This window comes from Carcharodon carcharias, chromosome 8 (assembly GCF_017639515.1).
Source record: "Carcharodon carcharias isolate sCarCar2 chromosome 8, sCarCar2.pri, whole genome shotgun sequence".
NCBI lineage: Eukaryota > Metazoa > Chordata > Chondrichthyes > Lamniformes > Lamnidae > Carcharodon > Carcharodon carcharias.
In genome coordinates this window covers 175413563-175430147 of record NC_054474.1, presented here as the reverse complement: position 1 = coordinate 175430147, position 16585 = coordinate 175413563, and the positions used below count along the sequence as shown (strand labels likewise).

At 40.6% G+C, this 16585-nt stretch overlaps 1 protein-coding gene across 1 annotated transcript in view; it reads left to right on the top strand.

Moving 5' to 3' along the window:
- Window positions 1-3295: 3295 nt before the first annotated feature.
- The window catches only part of lhx6a (LIM homeobox 6a), a 51995-nt gene continuing 38705 nt past the window's right edge, over window positions 3296-16585 (top strand). The window contains exons 1-4 of the mRNA XM_041193743.1: window positions 3296-3589; window positions 4903-4974; window positions 6544-6726; window positions 8797-8918. Coding sequence (XP_041049677.1) covers window positions 3512-3589; window positions 4903-4974; window positions 6544-6726; window positions 8797-8918 — 455 coding nt within the window. The 5' untranslated portion in view covers window positions 3296-3511. The remainder of the gene's footprint in view (window positions 3590-4902; window positions 4975-6543; window positions 6727-8796; window positions 8919-16585) is intronic.

The window sequence follows — 16585 nt, the reverse complement described above, 5'->3', positions numbered from 1 at the left end:
TCAGTACAGAGGGAGTGTAGCATTGTTGGGTTGATACTGCAGTTCAGTACTGAGGGAGTGCAGCATTGTTGGGCTGATACTCCAGTTCAGTACTGAGGGAGTGCAGCATTGTTGGGTTGATACTGCAGATCAATACTGAGGGAGTGCAGCATTGCTGGGCTGATGCTCCAGTTCAGTACTGAGGGAGTGCAGCATTGCTGGGCTGATACTCCAGTTCTGTACTGAGGTAGCGCTGCATTATTGTACTGTTACTCCAGTTCAGTACTGAGGTAGCGCTGCATTATTGTACTGTTACTCCAGTTCAGTACTGAAGGGGTGCTGTATTGTCAGGATGATACTGCAATTCAGTACTGAGGGAGTGCAGCATTGTTGGAAGTTGCACTCTTTTTCTAACAGATATTAAACTGAGGCTTTGTCTATCCTCCCTGGTGAAAAAGACCCCATGTCACTACGTTGAAGAAGATCCAAGGATCTACCCGTGGTGTCCTGGCCAATATTTATTTTTCACTCAAAATCACAAAACCAGATCCTCTGGTCATGAACATAATGCTGTTTTTGGGAGCTTGCTGTGCGCAAATAGGCTGCCACGGTCCTTCATGACAACAACTTCAAAATAAATACTTTCTGGGTTGTAAAGCGCTTGTGACGTCCTGGAGACGGGAAAGGCCCTACATAAATGCAAGTCTTTTTGCTAGCTAACGCGGCTGGAGCACGGGAGGAAGCTAGGACCCAGCTTCTCGGTCTGCAGCAACTACGCACACAAATCAGTAGTTGAGGCTTTGGGCCTCTTTTTAAATTACCTACTTGTTCACCAGGTTGCCTTTAAGCGCTTTGGTTAGTATTTCAAACAGAAAGTTAGTATTTCACCCAGAAATGGCAGAGTTAAGCAGAGAAATACTGTCCCTGCGAATCAATCAGGTAAAATGCCCCACAGTGAACTCACTCACACCCGACTCTCCGCCGCCAGCCAAACTGACCCGTGAGGGGAGAAATTGTTCATTTTTTAAAATAAAAAATATATACCTCTCGCTTTCGTATTTTTTTCTGTCGTTTTGGCCACATTTTCCGCAGAGTTACAGACTTATCCTAACACTCGCTACCATCTCACTCCATTCTACTGCCACTTTCAATTGTGACAGCTCCAGTTTCATTAGCCGGCGAGGTGGATAGAAACTGTTGCTTGTTGAGAGTTGTGAATGATTTGTTTCATGTGGCTTCTCTGTAACTGGCTACCTGCCCCTGGTAGTTAAACTGATAGCCTCAGTCTTCTGTCTCAGGACAAACTAATTCTCCAAACGTGTCCACGATTCTCTGGGACAGTTTGTTTCACCGAATAAATTCGAATTGGACAACTGAATTATTTTCCTTTCGAAAAGCGGAAAATTAATTTGATTTGTACTTTCCAAAGGGGGGAGTATCCAGCGGAACAGGGAATTAGCACCGTCTTTAAAGACCATGTTGTTTTTAGAAACGCTGTAGCCAAAAATTAACTGACATAGGAACTGGTAAAATGCGTTGTTACTACACCAAACACAAAATTGCCGACCGGAGCTTCGTCCTTAACGCTACCAAAATAATGCAAGTGTGGGCTAGAATATAGTGAGGTGAGGGGGGAATGGATGCCAAGCGATAACTGACCTCATCGGAGATGTCAGATTGTTTAAAGGGAGTCTGCATTCCGCGACTGAACACAGTGAAATTCACACACACAAGCCACGACAGACGTTCTGTTGCTGCAGTGTCTCTGGGAGGGAGCGGGTCAGGTACAAATCAGTTTTGCCGTCCCATTTTCGATTGGGATAAACTCCTACTCAACCACTTATAACAGGGAGGAATTTGTTTATGCAGCCAATGCGTTATTATAGACACCCAGGCTTCCTGAACCTGCCTTCGTGTAAAATACTTTCAGGTCTTTGCCTGGGTCTGCCATTTTGAAAACCCTAAAAGTGAAATTGAAATTAGAAATAGTGCGGACCCCAGCACTCATCATGTAACCTCCAGCTATTCTACATTTCAAGCACTTTCACTCCTTAGACTAGAAGCTATAATTAACCCCTGTTGATAGGTGGCTTAGACATATGCACATTCACATAGTTAGCTAAACATTGGCCTTTATATCACAGATATCTCGATACAAATTCATCGATAATGTTCCACTTAACGCATTTCTAATTTAACATTAGTGTCAGAGCCACGTAAGGAAACACAGGTATAAGAGATAAGATCTATTTGCTAAACATAAGGCTTATACTAAAGAACTGTCGCATATCGGATGAAGTTTGAGCTGGGAGAAAATCGAGCGAACAATTCGCATAAAAACATCGGTCTGGATTGCGTTTTAGGGGTGGAGTGAAGAGCAAATAACAGCAAGTGTCATGTGCACAGATTACTGTACCAGTCCAGGCATGGGCTGATAGCTTTAATCACATGTCTAATGTAATCACCTCACCTATACATTTCCAGTCAACTAGAGTGTGTACATTTCATTCATTTACAGACATGTGCTCACATAGCAAGTGCAATAACACTCCCCAACTCCCTCAATTGCATATTCCGCCAAAGGACACTGGGTTGTTAATCCCCAGGTCAGATTTGAACAAACCAGCTGTTTATTTGGTTTCAGTTCGGAGATTGGTCACTAAAATGTAGAGGGCCACGATGTATTTCCACAATTAAAAAATAAACTGCGGTAGGAATTTAATTGCATATTTCAATAAGCGTCTATTAGAAAACAGATACACAGATCTCTACCCCCCGCTAACCTAATGATAAACTCTATGGGCGCTTCTGGCTGAAGTTGGAACTCACTGTAGTTAAAGCGAATGAGAGGAGGTGAACTTTCTCTCTCATTCCCTCCGGTCAATCCTGATTACACAGTTAGATTAAACAGATCCCTAACCCTCTCGCACTTCCACATGGACTTTCTCTAGAAGCTGACAGAGCAGACCTGCCCTGTATGATCGAGTCACTTCACTTCCTGGCTTCCAGCAACTTCACTCCAAACGGAAAAGTGGAAGGAAGGTTTTTTTTTCACTCAAGTCCAGTAAACATTTAGCTCTTGAAAAAAAAAACCGGTTGTCTGCGATCAGACCTGTGAAGCCGAGGGATCTGAAACTTCGAACCAAATTGTGCTGTGTGTGTATGTGTGTGTGTGTGTGTGTGTTTCTCCTCTCTCTCTGAACGGCTAAGAAATCGCAGGCGCTGCGTTGATGTCCAGATTCGCAACGTAATCACAATGAATGCCCCTTCATACCTCCGCGCAGACAGGATTTTCTGGTCCGCCCCCGATCAGTGCTGATGCTGTCTCACCGTGCGGTGCTCGCCAAACACACCGGCTGACTTTGGAACTGTCCACGGATGGATTTTACACGTTTACCTCGCGAAGGGCCAAGGGGAGAGTGAACGGGAGCAGAAAAGGAGGGAACCTTCTGATCGGCACTGAGAGAGAGAGAGCTCCCGAGCAGTTTCCTGGGTGTTGCGGAACCAGTTCCTTTAAGACTCGACCATCCCCATGTACTGGAAAAGTGAAACTCTGGCTCCTCTGCCAGAGGGGAACAAGGTTCTATCTGAAGGAATCCCCGCCGAAAAGGTAAAAACACTTGGCTTTTACAGGGGAGGGAGAAAGACAGAGCGAGAAATGTTTGGACAGCTATGCGTGTAAGTTAATTGCGAGTTTTTACTAACTTTCTGATCAGCCCTTGGAGCATTTTGCATATAGAAAAGAAGCCGGCTGCAAAACCTCCTTCTGAATGGCTTAGAAATCGTTTAAACGAGGGCTAAGTATGTCCAAGTATCTCTCTGTAGCTTATCGCGGGATTTATTACAGGGGAGGAAAAGGGTTTTCAAATATTCAAGGCGAACTGGGAGAATGAACGCCTCAAACACAGGAATGAATTGAAAATCGATCGCTTTTCAAAAATAAACCTTCAGAGTATGGGGGTTGGGGGTGATGGATGTATAATAATAAATGGGCTGTAGTAATATCAGTGAGAATTGGGGAGCGAAAGACCCGGCAGAATATTGCACTGTGGTGTTATGCCTGTATACATTTCAAACCAACTGTTTCGGTTTCAGTCGCGCCCATAACCATGTAAGTTTGAAGAATATATTCAAACAAGTACTTATTGCTTTTAAGAGCATTGGAAACAAAACGGATTGTAAAATGTATGATGCAATGTCAAGAAACTGTGCGCCAAAAAAACCTCTTAGATATGACTGCACACTCCCTAGATCTAGTGCAAGTTGTACCGTCTCCTTAAAATGCAACTAATAATCGAAAACGTGGCTTGTTTCCATTGAACTCAGCACTATAGATCCAAAAATTACTACCTTCCTTCTCACCATCAGCTGGTTAAAAAGGAGGCATTTGCAATTGTAAATCTCGATCTGAAATTTAAAGGGGGGGGGGTGGGGTGGGGGGTGGGTGAGAGGTCTTCTGAATAGAAAAAAAGCTTTCAGGCTGACCACTTCACACTCTCATCCCCCAGTCGTTCGTTCAAAAATATTAGATTTTTAATTACTGCCATTTAGGAAATCAAATTTCCAATTCTGTGGTGCCCGGATGCCTTATTGATTGACAGCTGTAATTGACACCCTGGTTAGCACTTATCTTCCGGATTTCATCCAGTTTCTAATTGCAGGTAGTTTATTTCTCTGCCTTGGATTGCACAGAAAGTGAGCGATTACTTCAAGAGCTCAGGGTTAAGTGGAGAAAAGATCGAATCAAAATTAAAATTGCTTCATTAAATGCCGTATTGTTGCATAGATTTAAATGCCCACTAGAAAAAATATTATTTATTATTTTAGGCTCATATATATAAACGTCCAGTTCTTTTAAATACCTTTATAAGGCTGCTGCAGCAAGCATTGCATTCATGTTTGTGGTTCAAATTTTTCTTAAAGGTAATGTCACAGGACAGTCAGCATAAACAAGGCACCTCGCGCTGTGTGGAAAACAACATTTCTCAGATCATGGTAAGTATGAGAACATTTAAGATGAACATGATTAGTCAGAACTTGTTTCATTCGCTCCAGGCTGACGATGCAGCTACGGGTTTGATTATTTTTTTTCCCCCCGTGGTAAATCCTAAATCCATTTGAGGTTATAGGATCCCACTTGGATTGTTTGTGTCAATGTCAGAGATTAAACAATCGGCGATTTTACAAGCCGGGCCGCCACGGTCAAACAATCAAAAGTTTGCAAACAAAAAAGTGATGGTGAATAACAGGCAAAATGTTAGCGGCGTGGCTTTTGTGTGTGTGTGTGTGTGTTCTCGTGTATTTCATACAACTGTCTGCCGCTGCCAAGGAGGGAAACTATTTTAACGTTAAGAACGCTCTTACTTAATTTGGGCTCTTAAAGCTGAACTGTATTTTCCCCGCATGGAATTGACATTTTTAATGATATGCTGAAATTTACCTGAAAATAGGTGTCATGTAAAGATAATCCATTGGATTTGAGCCCTCTCCGTGTGTGCTAGATTTTATAGGACAAAGAGGTTACATACGCGGATGATAATTATTAACTGTTAGAGCGCTCCAGCTATATCGCTGTATAATACAGGAGCCATGATATATCTGTATTTTTAAAATGACAGGGATCAAACTATGTACCAGTCAACGCAGCTGTCACGATGGAGTGCACATTGTTGGCTAAACTCATAATATTTAGATCCCTTGTAACAACCCGTGTCAAAGAATGCGTTTCCCTTCGAAATCCCCAGTGCAAAACCAAACTGATTAGCCTGTAGTGTTACATAGTGATGCATAAAATAGGGTTTTTTTTAAAAAAGTGACCAGACTCAAACCTTCGCATTTGCTGGGTATTTAGCTAAATATTGCACGCTGCTTAACTGTAACATGTGGGCAAACTCCGAACCCGTCGTTAGAAAGCACAGACGGCGTAGCGAGAAAACTGTATTGGTTTCTGGACAGGTGAAGTGTGGGGTCCAGTGCCCCGCACGCTGATCGAGTTGGAAATTGGGGGAAAATGCATGAATTCTCCCGAGCGCCATTTTCAAATGAGGGTCAACAAAATCCGAAATTGATCACCAATAATTTTTGACGGGCGCGTTTTCTGTGTTATAATCAACTCTGGTGCGACTAGTCTATAAAAGCCGACATTGTATACAAATAATCTCAAGCCTTGCCTAGAGAGATGTGCGGCTGGTTGAGTCTGAAATACGTGAAATACGTGTATTGGATAATGATTTATTTGACTGGAAACCGGCAGATCACCTGCATTTATCTGGTAAACTTTATTTCTTAATGTGAAAAGTTCGTTTGAAAATCTTTTTTTTTAAAAAAATGCAACCCAGTCTGACATTCGGCCTAACTTTGGAACTAATGCTGCCTGCAAATTGTTGATGGCAACAAACATTGATCGTTTTTCAAATTAAGGAAATTTAAGCGGGGGAGGCAGTGCTTTTTTTAAAAAAAAAACAAACTCGTTTAAGGACTCTAGAACGCATTTAATACTTTTCAGAGATATGCAGTTGGATGAAATGGATTCATATTTTTCCCCCCTATTGTCCTTTTCCACAGTCTCACTCTGATGGGGACACGTTGGGAACTAACATGGAGAAGGATGAGATCCGATCTTCCCCCAGTCCTCCATCTACTCCCTCTATTTCATCTCCGCCTTCATCCTCTTACTCCATCACCTCTGCCGACAAAAACATCTGTGCCAGCTGTGGCTTAGAAATCCTAGATAAATATCTGTTAAAGGTGAGTATTTTAATGAGAGGTCACAAGGGGGACAACGCCAGAGTAACATCGCCGTATCGATTCATCAGATAGGCGCAATTCGAATAATGCGCGCTCACCCAATAAACAAATAGTCTTGAATCTCAGCTGAGTTAGAAAAGTAAAGAGAATAATGGACACAGAGAGGAGAAACTGCGCCTTGAAGTGTTGGTCTTCTCTCGTTAGCGGGACTAATGAAAATAGATGTGGCCCGATTCAGATTACTCACCGCGTCAATTCCGATTTAACGTTGATATATCCTCCAGAGTTATTTTTTTTTGCAAGAAACATAAAATGTATGTATTTTAAATGTACAGTTCAACAATATGCCAACCCCTCCCCCCACCAAACCTGACAATGCAATGCTGCGGTAAAGAGATGTACTCGTTAATTCTAGTGTTTTAAATAAACGTAGTGAGGGATGGTAACTCCCAAAGTTTGAAATGCAGCATCTAAAGGGGGTATCAAAGCGCCGCGTTAAAAAGTAATACAGAAAGGGCCGGCTGCATAAACTGTCACTGAACGCTCCAGGTTAAAATTCGAGGCCAAAATTCCCAGTATCCCTGATGCTGATATTGGAGGTGTTCTGCACCTTGGGCAGATGGAGGTTTATGGAAAATAACCCGAGGTTGGGCACCAATGAATGGGAATTAGAAAATAATACTCTGAACATCTACAATTTAGAAAAGTGTGGAATATTAGTTGTTGGTTATTAACTCCTGGTAAGTGGCAATACTAATCAGTCTGGACAGAAATATTGACTGAATCGAACAACTTTTTTTTTTATAAAATGAATTATTACTTTTATTACCCGAGCTCTAGGCGAGAGGGAGGAGCTCACTAGGTGTAAACTGCGCATGCAGTTGTATCCGTTAGTGCACACATTCAACTCCGAGATCATCCCAATGTTGCCAAATGCGATTTCAGCCGAACTGTTCGGGAAAGGGCCACAACAGGGGAACCATTCCGACCCCTGAGCTGTGACCCGCTGATGTACTGGCTGGTTTTCTACAGATTCGTGTATTTAATTAATGTCTGTGCGCAGCCATCATGAGTGGATACATCGCGTGTTGCTTTCAACCTTGATGACTGGAGTTGCTGTTAAACTTTGAAGGACTTCGAATTCAAAGTTCTATCGAATGCACCACTTTCGACCTCTTGACACTGTAAAGCAGATGAGAACGGATGGGGGCGGGGCGGCGGGTGGAAAGAATAATTGTTTAATGTCAAACTGTGATCCAACTCTGCCGATTTCCCTTTAAAACAAAGCACTATATGGATATCCACATCCCCGCAATATGAAGCCCTTGCAGAGTTTTTTTTTGCCTAATGCAAAGGCACAACCACATGAATGTATCTGACGATGGTGACTCTCAGGGCCAAACCTCACTATTTTCATCAGTAAATACTTATGTTTCGCACACAGAGGCAGGTCCATCTTAACCGATTGACTCATGGATCTGCAGAAAATGGCTTCATAAACAACATTAGGTGTTCAAATAACTTAAGTAAAATTTAATCCTTCGATATTTAGGACCTTATGAAATATTCCTTACGTCTGAAGCACCAAGGCGATCTCGTTATTTATCCATTACACGTTACAAATACGTTATGATAATTTGCGTCATGTTTTTTATATATATAAAACCACAAGCGCAAAGTAAAACCGATTATTCTACTTTGCGCTTTCAACATAAGCGACAGACCCATGATGCTCAATAAGAAATTCTCAGTTGAATTATATACATTTTATAGTTACAAGATATCATCAGGAAGTAATACCAATGTCCGCATTTGACATTTCTGGATGTATTTCAGTGCAAACAGAACACTGTTTTACATACGCATTTCTGGATGCTGCTACACTATCATCACACTCCCTGGTTCTAAAATAGATCAGGCAAAATACACAAGTTCCATCGGAATTACATTCTAAACAGGTTAATCATGAATGTAACACTTATTGCGCATTCGGATGTGTCCAGGTTAAGTGACTGAAGTGCTTAATCTGACTCTTTGTGGCAGCTGATGGATTTTGTTGTTACATTGCAGGTGAATAACCTGATCTGGCACGTTCGTTGTTTGGTATGTTCAGTCTGCAGGACCTCCCTACGCAGACATACCAGCTGTTACATTAAAAACAAAGAAATTTTCTGCAAAGTGGATTATTTCAGGTAAGAACCTACGTTCCCTTGGGAATCTAGATGGCTGTTTCCTTTCCCGCTTGGTGAAGGTTCTTAAAGTGCGTTAAGCTTCTCTTTAAGATGAAAAGCATGGAAGAGTCCGCTTTAGAGAGGATAGAATGAAATATTTGGATACGGCGCATTAATATTTCATAATCAACATTTGAAGCACTTTTAAAGATAATATTTTATGAGCTACAGGATCTTTATTAAACCGACCTTTCATCAGTGAAAATTGTAATTTAAAAAATAATGATGTCAGCACTGTGTATGTGTGTGTGTGTGTTTGTGTGTTGGTGGGTCTCCGTGTATGTGAAGGGTTTTAAATAGGTCCTTCCAATAAATCACTAAAGCAGATCGCACGCCTCAGGTATCCGGACAGGTGACCACAGCCTGTCCTTTACAGAATAGTGTGGATTTGAAAGTTGACAGGAAGTTTCAAAGCTCTAATCGTCAGATCAAAAATTCCCTCAGGTCTCATCCAAAACCAGTGTCCACATTAAAACTCCGCGAATGGACAAAAGTACCGAACATGTCATCCACCCTCCTCAACAACTTGTATTTACGTTTTAGTTTTCACCCGTTCTGAATATCTTTTTTTTTTTAGCTTCTTAGCAATCGCCTGATGTTTTGTTCATTAAATTCCGCTTTCTTTCACATAACTGTGCGATTCATTTAGACAATTTCATGAAAATAATCTCCACTCCTTCCATGATGTGCAATGTAGGTAATGTAATTATGAGAGAGGAACAGAAAGGCCTTTGTGTCCGCATTGTGAGGCCGGCATAGGTATTGTGTGCCACATTGAAACATTTTACAAGGTCAGAATTTTCCATTTTTTTTCCACAACTGGGAAATTATACTGCCCCTTTTTATTAATCAACTTGTCAATTTAACTTCCCTTTGTAGTTTAAATTCCCAACTAGTCCCTACTCAGAATGCGATTATTTGGATTGAATCCGGATTGCCAGTGCTATATTGCACTGCTGCCCTCACTTCTCAAAGAGGCTTGTGGGGTGTGTTGCATCTTAAAGAAACAAATTGAAATATCATTGCAAAATAATACAATCCAGCTCAGCCTGGGCACGGGCGAATAATTGATTTCAAGTTAGAGGTGTCCTGCAAAAGGGTGTGCAAGATTTTCAGACCATTCCAGAGCTTTTTCGTAGAAGTATTGATGATGTCTCAGGATTCAGTCTTTAGATCAAACCCTGTGTGATATCAGTTGAAAGTAATGTGGAGCCCTCCGCACTGTGGGGATCTAGTCACTGGGATGTATTGGATTGCTGCAGTACAGTTAATATCCATTTCAGGGGCGAAGACACGGATGAATCATTTGCAGGAATTCTGACAGGAAGTAGATTTCTCCTTATTTTGCTGATAGTTAATACATAAATTCACAAAATGAAAGGTATGACTCGAATTTTCTTTGCACAATTAATGCCCCAAATGGGAGGCATTTCTCCAGCTTCCACGTCAATCGCTCCGCCAGTAAGTACCAGGGATAATCGATATGAAACCATGCAAGTGTTGTTTGGATCCGCATCTGAGTTTGTTGCCAGTAATTGCGTCTGTCCAGCAAGAAGTATTTATATTTCACATGTGTTTTATGTGAGTTTTACATGCTGCAAATTATAGTGGAAGAAATGTTGTGCACGTTTGGAGTCGCATCAAAAATATAGACCGACAATTTGACCAAACCACCAGTAAAATGATCCTATCATATCTTAGTTATTTAATTGCTGCGAATCTTTTATCTTGATTTTGTGCTCTGTTAATGAACAACATTTTAGCTTCGAGCAAGTATGTTTTACAGATATATAATGGCATATGGCACATGCTGTGGGAGCCTGATAAATGAATTCTCTTAAAATTTCGAACATAGTTGGACTTATCAGAACTATCATATTCAAACAATGCTTTCGAGGTGAATTAAAATAGTTAATACCCCCACCCCCCCAAAAAAAATCTAGATCCCTCCCATGTTATGTCTGTGTGTGTTTGTGTGTACAATCGTCAAATTTATGTCTCTTCATTTACTTCCTGCAGTCCGTTCTGCTGAGGAGTTAAGTCTCACGCATTCGTGTTTTTTATCTGTTAAAGTTGACTTGTTCATATTCACAAGAGCTGAATATGTGAATCAGTTCTGAATTCTGAATCAGTAACATTTAAGGTGCAGGTATAGAATTTCATGCCTTAGGGCACTGGGTATTGGTAGAACTCTAAAAAGATTTAAAAGGTTTGAAAATCTATTTTACGTTTATTGCACTTTGTAATAAACTAGTTATTTTTTTTACTTTAAAATCAAATTGGAGGCCAATTACCGAGTCTTTCGATTAGTCACATAGAAATTGAGCCTGCAAAGCGGAATGAAATAGCTAACTTTCAAACAGGACCAATTTATCACAGTGTATCCGATAAAAATAGGGCTCGGTTTACCAACTTTTTTATATAATTTATAGCGTGAAACAAATAAAACCATACGCTAGAACAACACTGTTTTCTGGATGCTTATTGAAGTAAATGGACTTTTTCCACAAGCCAACTCCGTGTGTATGGGGTCAGAGTGGGGAATTAACTCGCACCTTATGGACCTTCCCGCTCCCTAAAGAGGCAGTTTTCAAGAACAAATGCCACCAATGTAGGTGTTGACATTTGAGATGCTCGCCATCCAATCGGTGTTTCCAGGGGACCCTAAGCTGGGAATAATTGAAAGCAGTGCAATAAATTGCCGAGGGTGGTGCTAATTATGTGCTTGAGCACCGCATTTAGCATCTGGGCGCGTAAATAACCATGTCTGAGTGACCTCTGTCATGAAGAAATATGAATATTTTCCATGTGTAGCAGTAAGTTAATTTGGGCTGGTTTCTTATTTTCCATAACACCGACGGTGGGGAGAAGGGAAGAGCAATGGCAACTTTGTTGGCTGTTGTGCTCATTAACAAACATGCTGGATTCGGTATAAGGGGTGGTACATATACTGGACGGTGCTATTCACGCCACTGCTGTGGGAGCTCTCAACAGATCACCTTGTTTTTTTTTCCCCGAAAATAAGTGTATGGGTTTGACCTTTAGCGGGCGATATGAGGATTTGTGCAGGGCACAATCGGCTATGAAGGTCTAAGAAAGACTACAGAGTTGGGGAGCGTGATGAGCTTAACGTGCGATTTCTATAGTGATCTCAGTCCAGCTATATATTTCACCCATTCTGTGGGTGGGATCCCTTTAACACTGCGCCGCCCTTCTTACAAAGCTGTGTAATCCATTGTAATCAAATTAACCAGGAAACATAGTTAGAAACTCCGAACGGTTCAGGATTGGAATAATTGCTAGTCAATTGCTAGTCAAAGACCACTGAACATAAAACAATTTGATTGTTTATAGTTTAATTTACAACCATGCACTTCAAACAGTACTTGCTATGTGGCGAAGCGCTTTGGGATGCCCTGAAGTCGTGAAAGGAGCTATATAAATGCAAGTTTTTTTTGAAAAAAACCTTATAGCTCCATAAAACATCAATGCACGAGAGGGAGGTGCCCCCACACAGACTGGTGCAATTAACTACCCAAATATAAGGACCAATTCATGTGTCGGCTGGGCTGGATTAACGTTACTGTTGCCTGTGTGTGCGCGGTATGTGTGAATTTGCAGACAGAATGGGAAAGCTTGTGTCTGGACCGTCCGTGCGAATGGACTTTGTGGTGGGGCTGCGGAATATTGAGGAGGGAGGTCGCTTTTTTGCAGCATCAATCTTGCAGAGTGACACAGGGCTGCACTTACATCATGGCCAACATAGCATAGCGGTATCATCCTGCACATTTTCTCTCATCCGTGAAGCACGCTTAAGCTCAGGGTGCTAGTGTTTAGGGTTTTAATTGTCGAATAGATCGGAGGAGGCAAATCAAGAGCTTCCGACAGTGCCATAAAATACACGGGCAAAAGCGGCTATGTCTGTCAACTGAACTCCAAGGTTGTAGTAAAGTTATGAACTCCCTCCCAACATAGTTATTTTGCACAATACAAACAAATGCCGCTTTTATTTAGGAAAACAAACTTGCCCTTGGAGCCAGAGAATAAGATGTATTAGCAAGTTAGCCGTACCGTGACATAAGCAAAATCACATTTCAGTGAAAAAAAAAATGCTAGCAAGTAATTACAGCCCGTACCGTTATTCAGTTCTTCGCTGTATTTTGGTTTAAGTGGAGCATTGTGGTTGGCACGTTCTGAATCCTCTTATCTGTGACAAAACTCGTTCCTATTAATTAAAACAATCGTGAACATTTTCAATGATACTATTCCCCCCTCGCTTTGGGGGCATCAGAGATTGTGTTGCCGTATCTAAACACAAGCGTGCGCCGGGAACTCTAACACGAGTCAATAACTGTTCCCTTAGCAACCACACTGGCACCAAAGCACTAAAGTATCCAATTAAAATGGTTACTGCAATTACACAATTAACGATTTCATGTCATTACATCACTAGGTGCCACTTAGTACATCCACCTTTCTCACTCGGTTTTTTTTTTATTAATTCTGGTCTGTTCGTAGCATAAGCAGAAAACATGTTGGGGACCCATTGAATAGTTTTTCCTGCAGGCGAGGCAAGCTGTAGTGTGTTGAAGCCTTTATTAGGCACAGTGTGTGACCAGCGAGAACGGGTCTCTGCCGGCCTGTCCTCCTCACCTCGCAGGATTAAAATCTCCAAAACACTCGCAGCTGAAAACAGAAACAGAACAAGCAGGAGATATTCAGCGGGTCAGTTAGCATCTATGGAGAAACAGAGAGCAGCCGGTGTAAACCTCTTCCTCAGGACTTCCAGCCGATTTGGTTGGGCTCAAATATCAAGGAAACCAAAACATTACAATTGAGCCCAGTGTTCTTAGGCTAGGGAATATAATAAAAACACCTGGTTTCCACCTCTAGATGGCTAACCAGTGATTTAGCTGGAAGCAGCGTATGTTGTGATGCGACTTGTGGTCGAACATCCCACGTCTAGGCTGAAAGCCTTGAATGGAAGGTCTAAAGGTCCTAAATAAAAAGGTTGTATTATTCCAATAAAATGAATCAGATAATCTGATGGACCTGCTTTGACTTGTGGTAAATATATTTTAAAGTATAACTAACCAAGTGATTTATGAGCTAGGCAGGGAACCTCGTTTATAATATCACCTACTGACTTCTAAGTACCCACAATCACCCACAGTAATATCCTGTTGTATAGGCATTGCCTGAATGGTTCCAAGTTTCCCCTGTGGCTTTAAGATAAAAACACCATGTTTGAGCTGTATCGAGCAGAAAGGCCACAGGGGAGATTAGAAACAGTGCTAGTTGTGATATCCTATTCACAACAAACTTGGACAGAGAATGAGACCAGCATTGCTAAAATAGTACTCCAGCAAGCCATCTTTAGTGGTGAGGCTGGTAACATATCTCAATTAATTAATTAAATAATTTAAAAAATGTGGTGTCAGTTTACATTCCATAGAAATTAATTAGTAGGTGGCTGACTTATTTTCAGAGTTGTCATTCACGGACTGTGATTATCACAGCAGAGCCTTTAGAATAAAGAATATTAACAGAGCCCATGTAACTGTTCGCAGGATATATGTTTGGATTTTTTTTGTGAATTTTAATTGAAAGTTGTCAGTACTGGTGACCCATATTAGTATTGGGTAATCACAAATAAGATTTTTTGTATTTATATAGAGTAAAGTTTCCTCTCCACTGCATGAAATGCAATTTCAGAGAAACATTTCCTACTCTATAGTAATTTCTTAATTTCTCACACCAGCTGGCTTTTTGCTGTGGAACCAACTTGATATTACCCAAATTCATTTCATATCGGACCATTGCAGCCCACAAACAGAGTGACATTCATCCCATCTGTTTGGGTCAGATTTGAACACAGCTGCCAGAGTTGTGAGGGTTGGATCTAGCTACATCACGTAGCCCACTTGACTGTGCTTTTGTTTGAAATGCATTCAAACTGTAAACGCTGCAGAGATTGACCATCAAGAACATTTCTGTTGCTTCATCATTTGATATAGGCCTAGAATCGCACCCTAGCACACCGCACTCCACTTTGATGTCATTGTAACTGGTGTTCTTCTGCCTTTTCTGGTGTTGGGCACATACACTATACCCCGATTCAAAGTGAGATGAATCCTCATTCAACTCAGTTCTCTGATCCCGTTTCTTTATGGTTAGGTAAAGCATTAATGAGCCCAAAATCAATGGTGCTCTGGAACAAAAGTCTGAATAGTATCAGTTATGAAGTTTCAGAAATGCTTTAAAATGAATAGTGTTAGGCATATTCTTTTTAAAGGTAGACATTGTTGAGCAGGTACCTTGCTCCTTGACTTTCCATTCCTTATTTTCAATATTTATTTTGACATATTCTTTTTTTTTATAAAAAGCCATGTTTATAACATGATATATTAAATATATGGTATGTTGTGGTAGTGAGTGAGCTTTGGGTTGTGGATGACTCTGAAAATTGATTCCTGGAAGTGGTATTGTTATTAGTTTGCACTGTTGTGTTAATCTGGTGTTTCAGAGCCTCATGGGTTTTGGTTGTGTTACTAGAACTTTGAAAGTTAACCTATTCCAATGGGTAGATTGTGCTCTAGATGCTTGGCTGTATGAGCTGCATGGAATTTTGCATGGGCAATGTTGTTGACTGACACAAAGTTATATATGAAGAGAAGACAAAATGATTTAAGATGACAGTGACCCCAATATGCTTTAATGTAGGTTAAAACAGCTGCTGCAACTGGTGGATAAACCCTCTCATTTTATTACTTCAGCCTATTTATAATTAATACTGTTTATAAATATGAAAAACAATCTTTAATATTGCCAATCTCATTATCTTTCTGATTAAACTGGGCTCTCACTTAAGAATCAACAGCTGTGTTTCCCAGTGTGGGAGCCCAAAGTGAGCTTGCTATTCTCACAACAACTTCCGCAAGTAATTTATGTGTGATCAGCTAAATTTCAAAGCTTAATACTTTTAAGTATTTTCTTGGAGTTTTAATTTCATACAGATACAGGATTATATACTATTGCAGGAAGGCAGGCTTGCTTAACTTAAGGCAAAATTAAAAATAAAAGAATGCATTACTTAGTTAGATATTTTTCCTTAAAATTCTTTGTTCTGAATCTTGTGATTGTGTGGCTTATTAACAGGTTTTGACGGATCACCATTTAACCTTGTTGGTGTATAGGGCGTTCTTAAATTTTGTCAAATATACTGATATATAAATCACATTACTGCGCCTATGACACGAGGATTGTTCCTTTTATGCCAAACATTCAATCCTTGAACTCTAATGCTTAAAAATAAATTAAAACCTGTTTAAATTACTGGACAAATGAGCAGTATGATTTTTTTAAAATAGGAGGTTTCTGAAGTACTTGTCAAAAGTTATACACCCCAAGGCCATGGCTAAATTACCTTGGTTCCAGTACATGCATCACCTCACAGTCAGTCAAAAGCATCAAATTATTCTCCAAAAGCACTTTGCAACAGAATTGTTCTAAGAGATTAAAAATGTATACGGATGTAATTATCTAATGCTGAAATAAAATTAAGCATGGAAAAGGGACACACTTTTTGGTTACAAAAGTAATATTGCACAATAAATATAATGATGCAT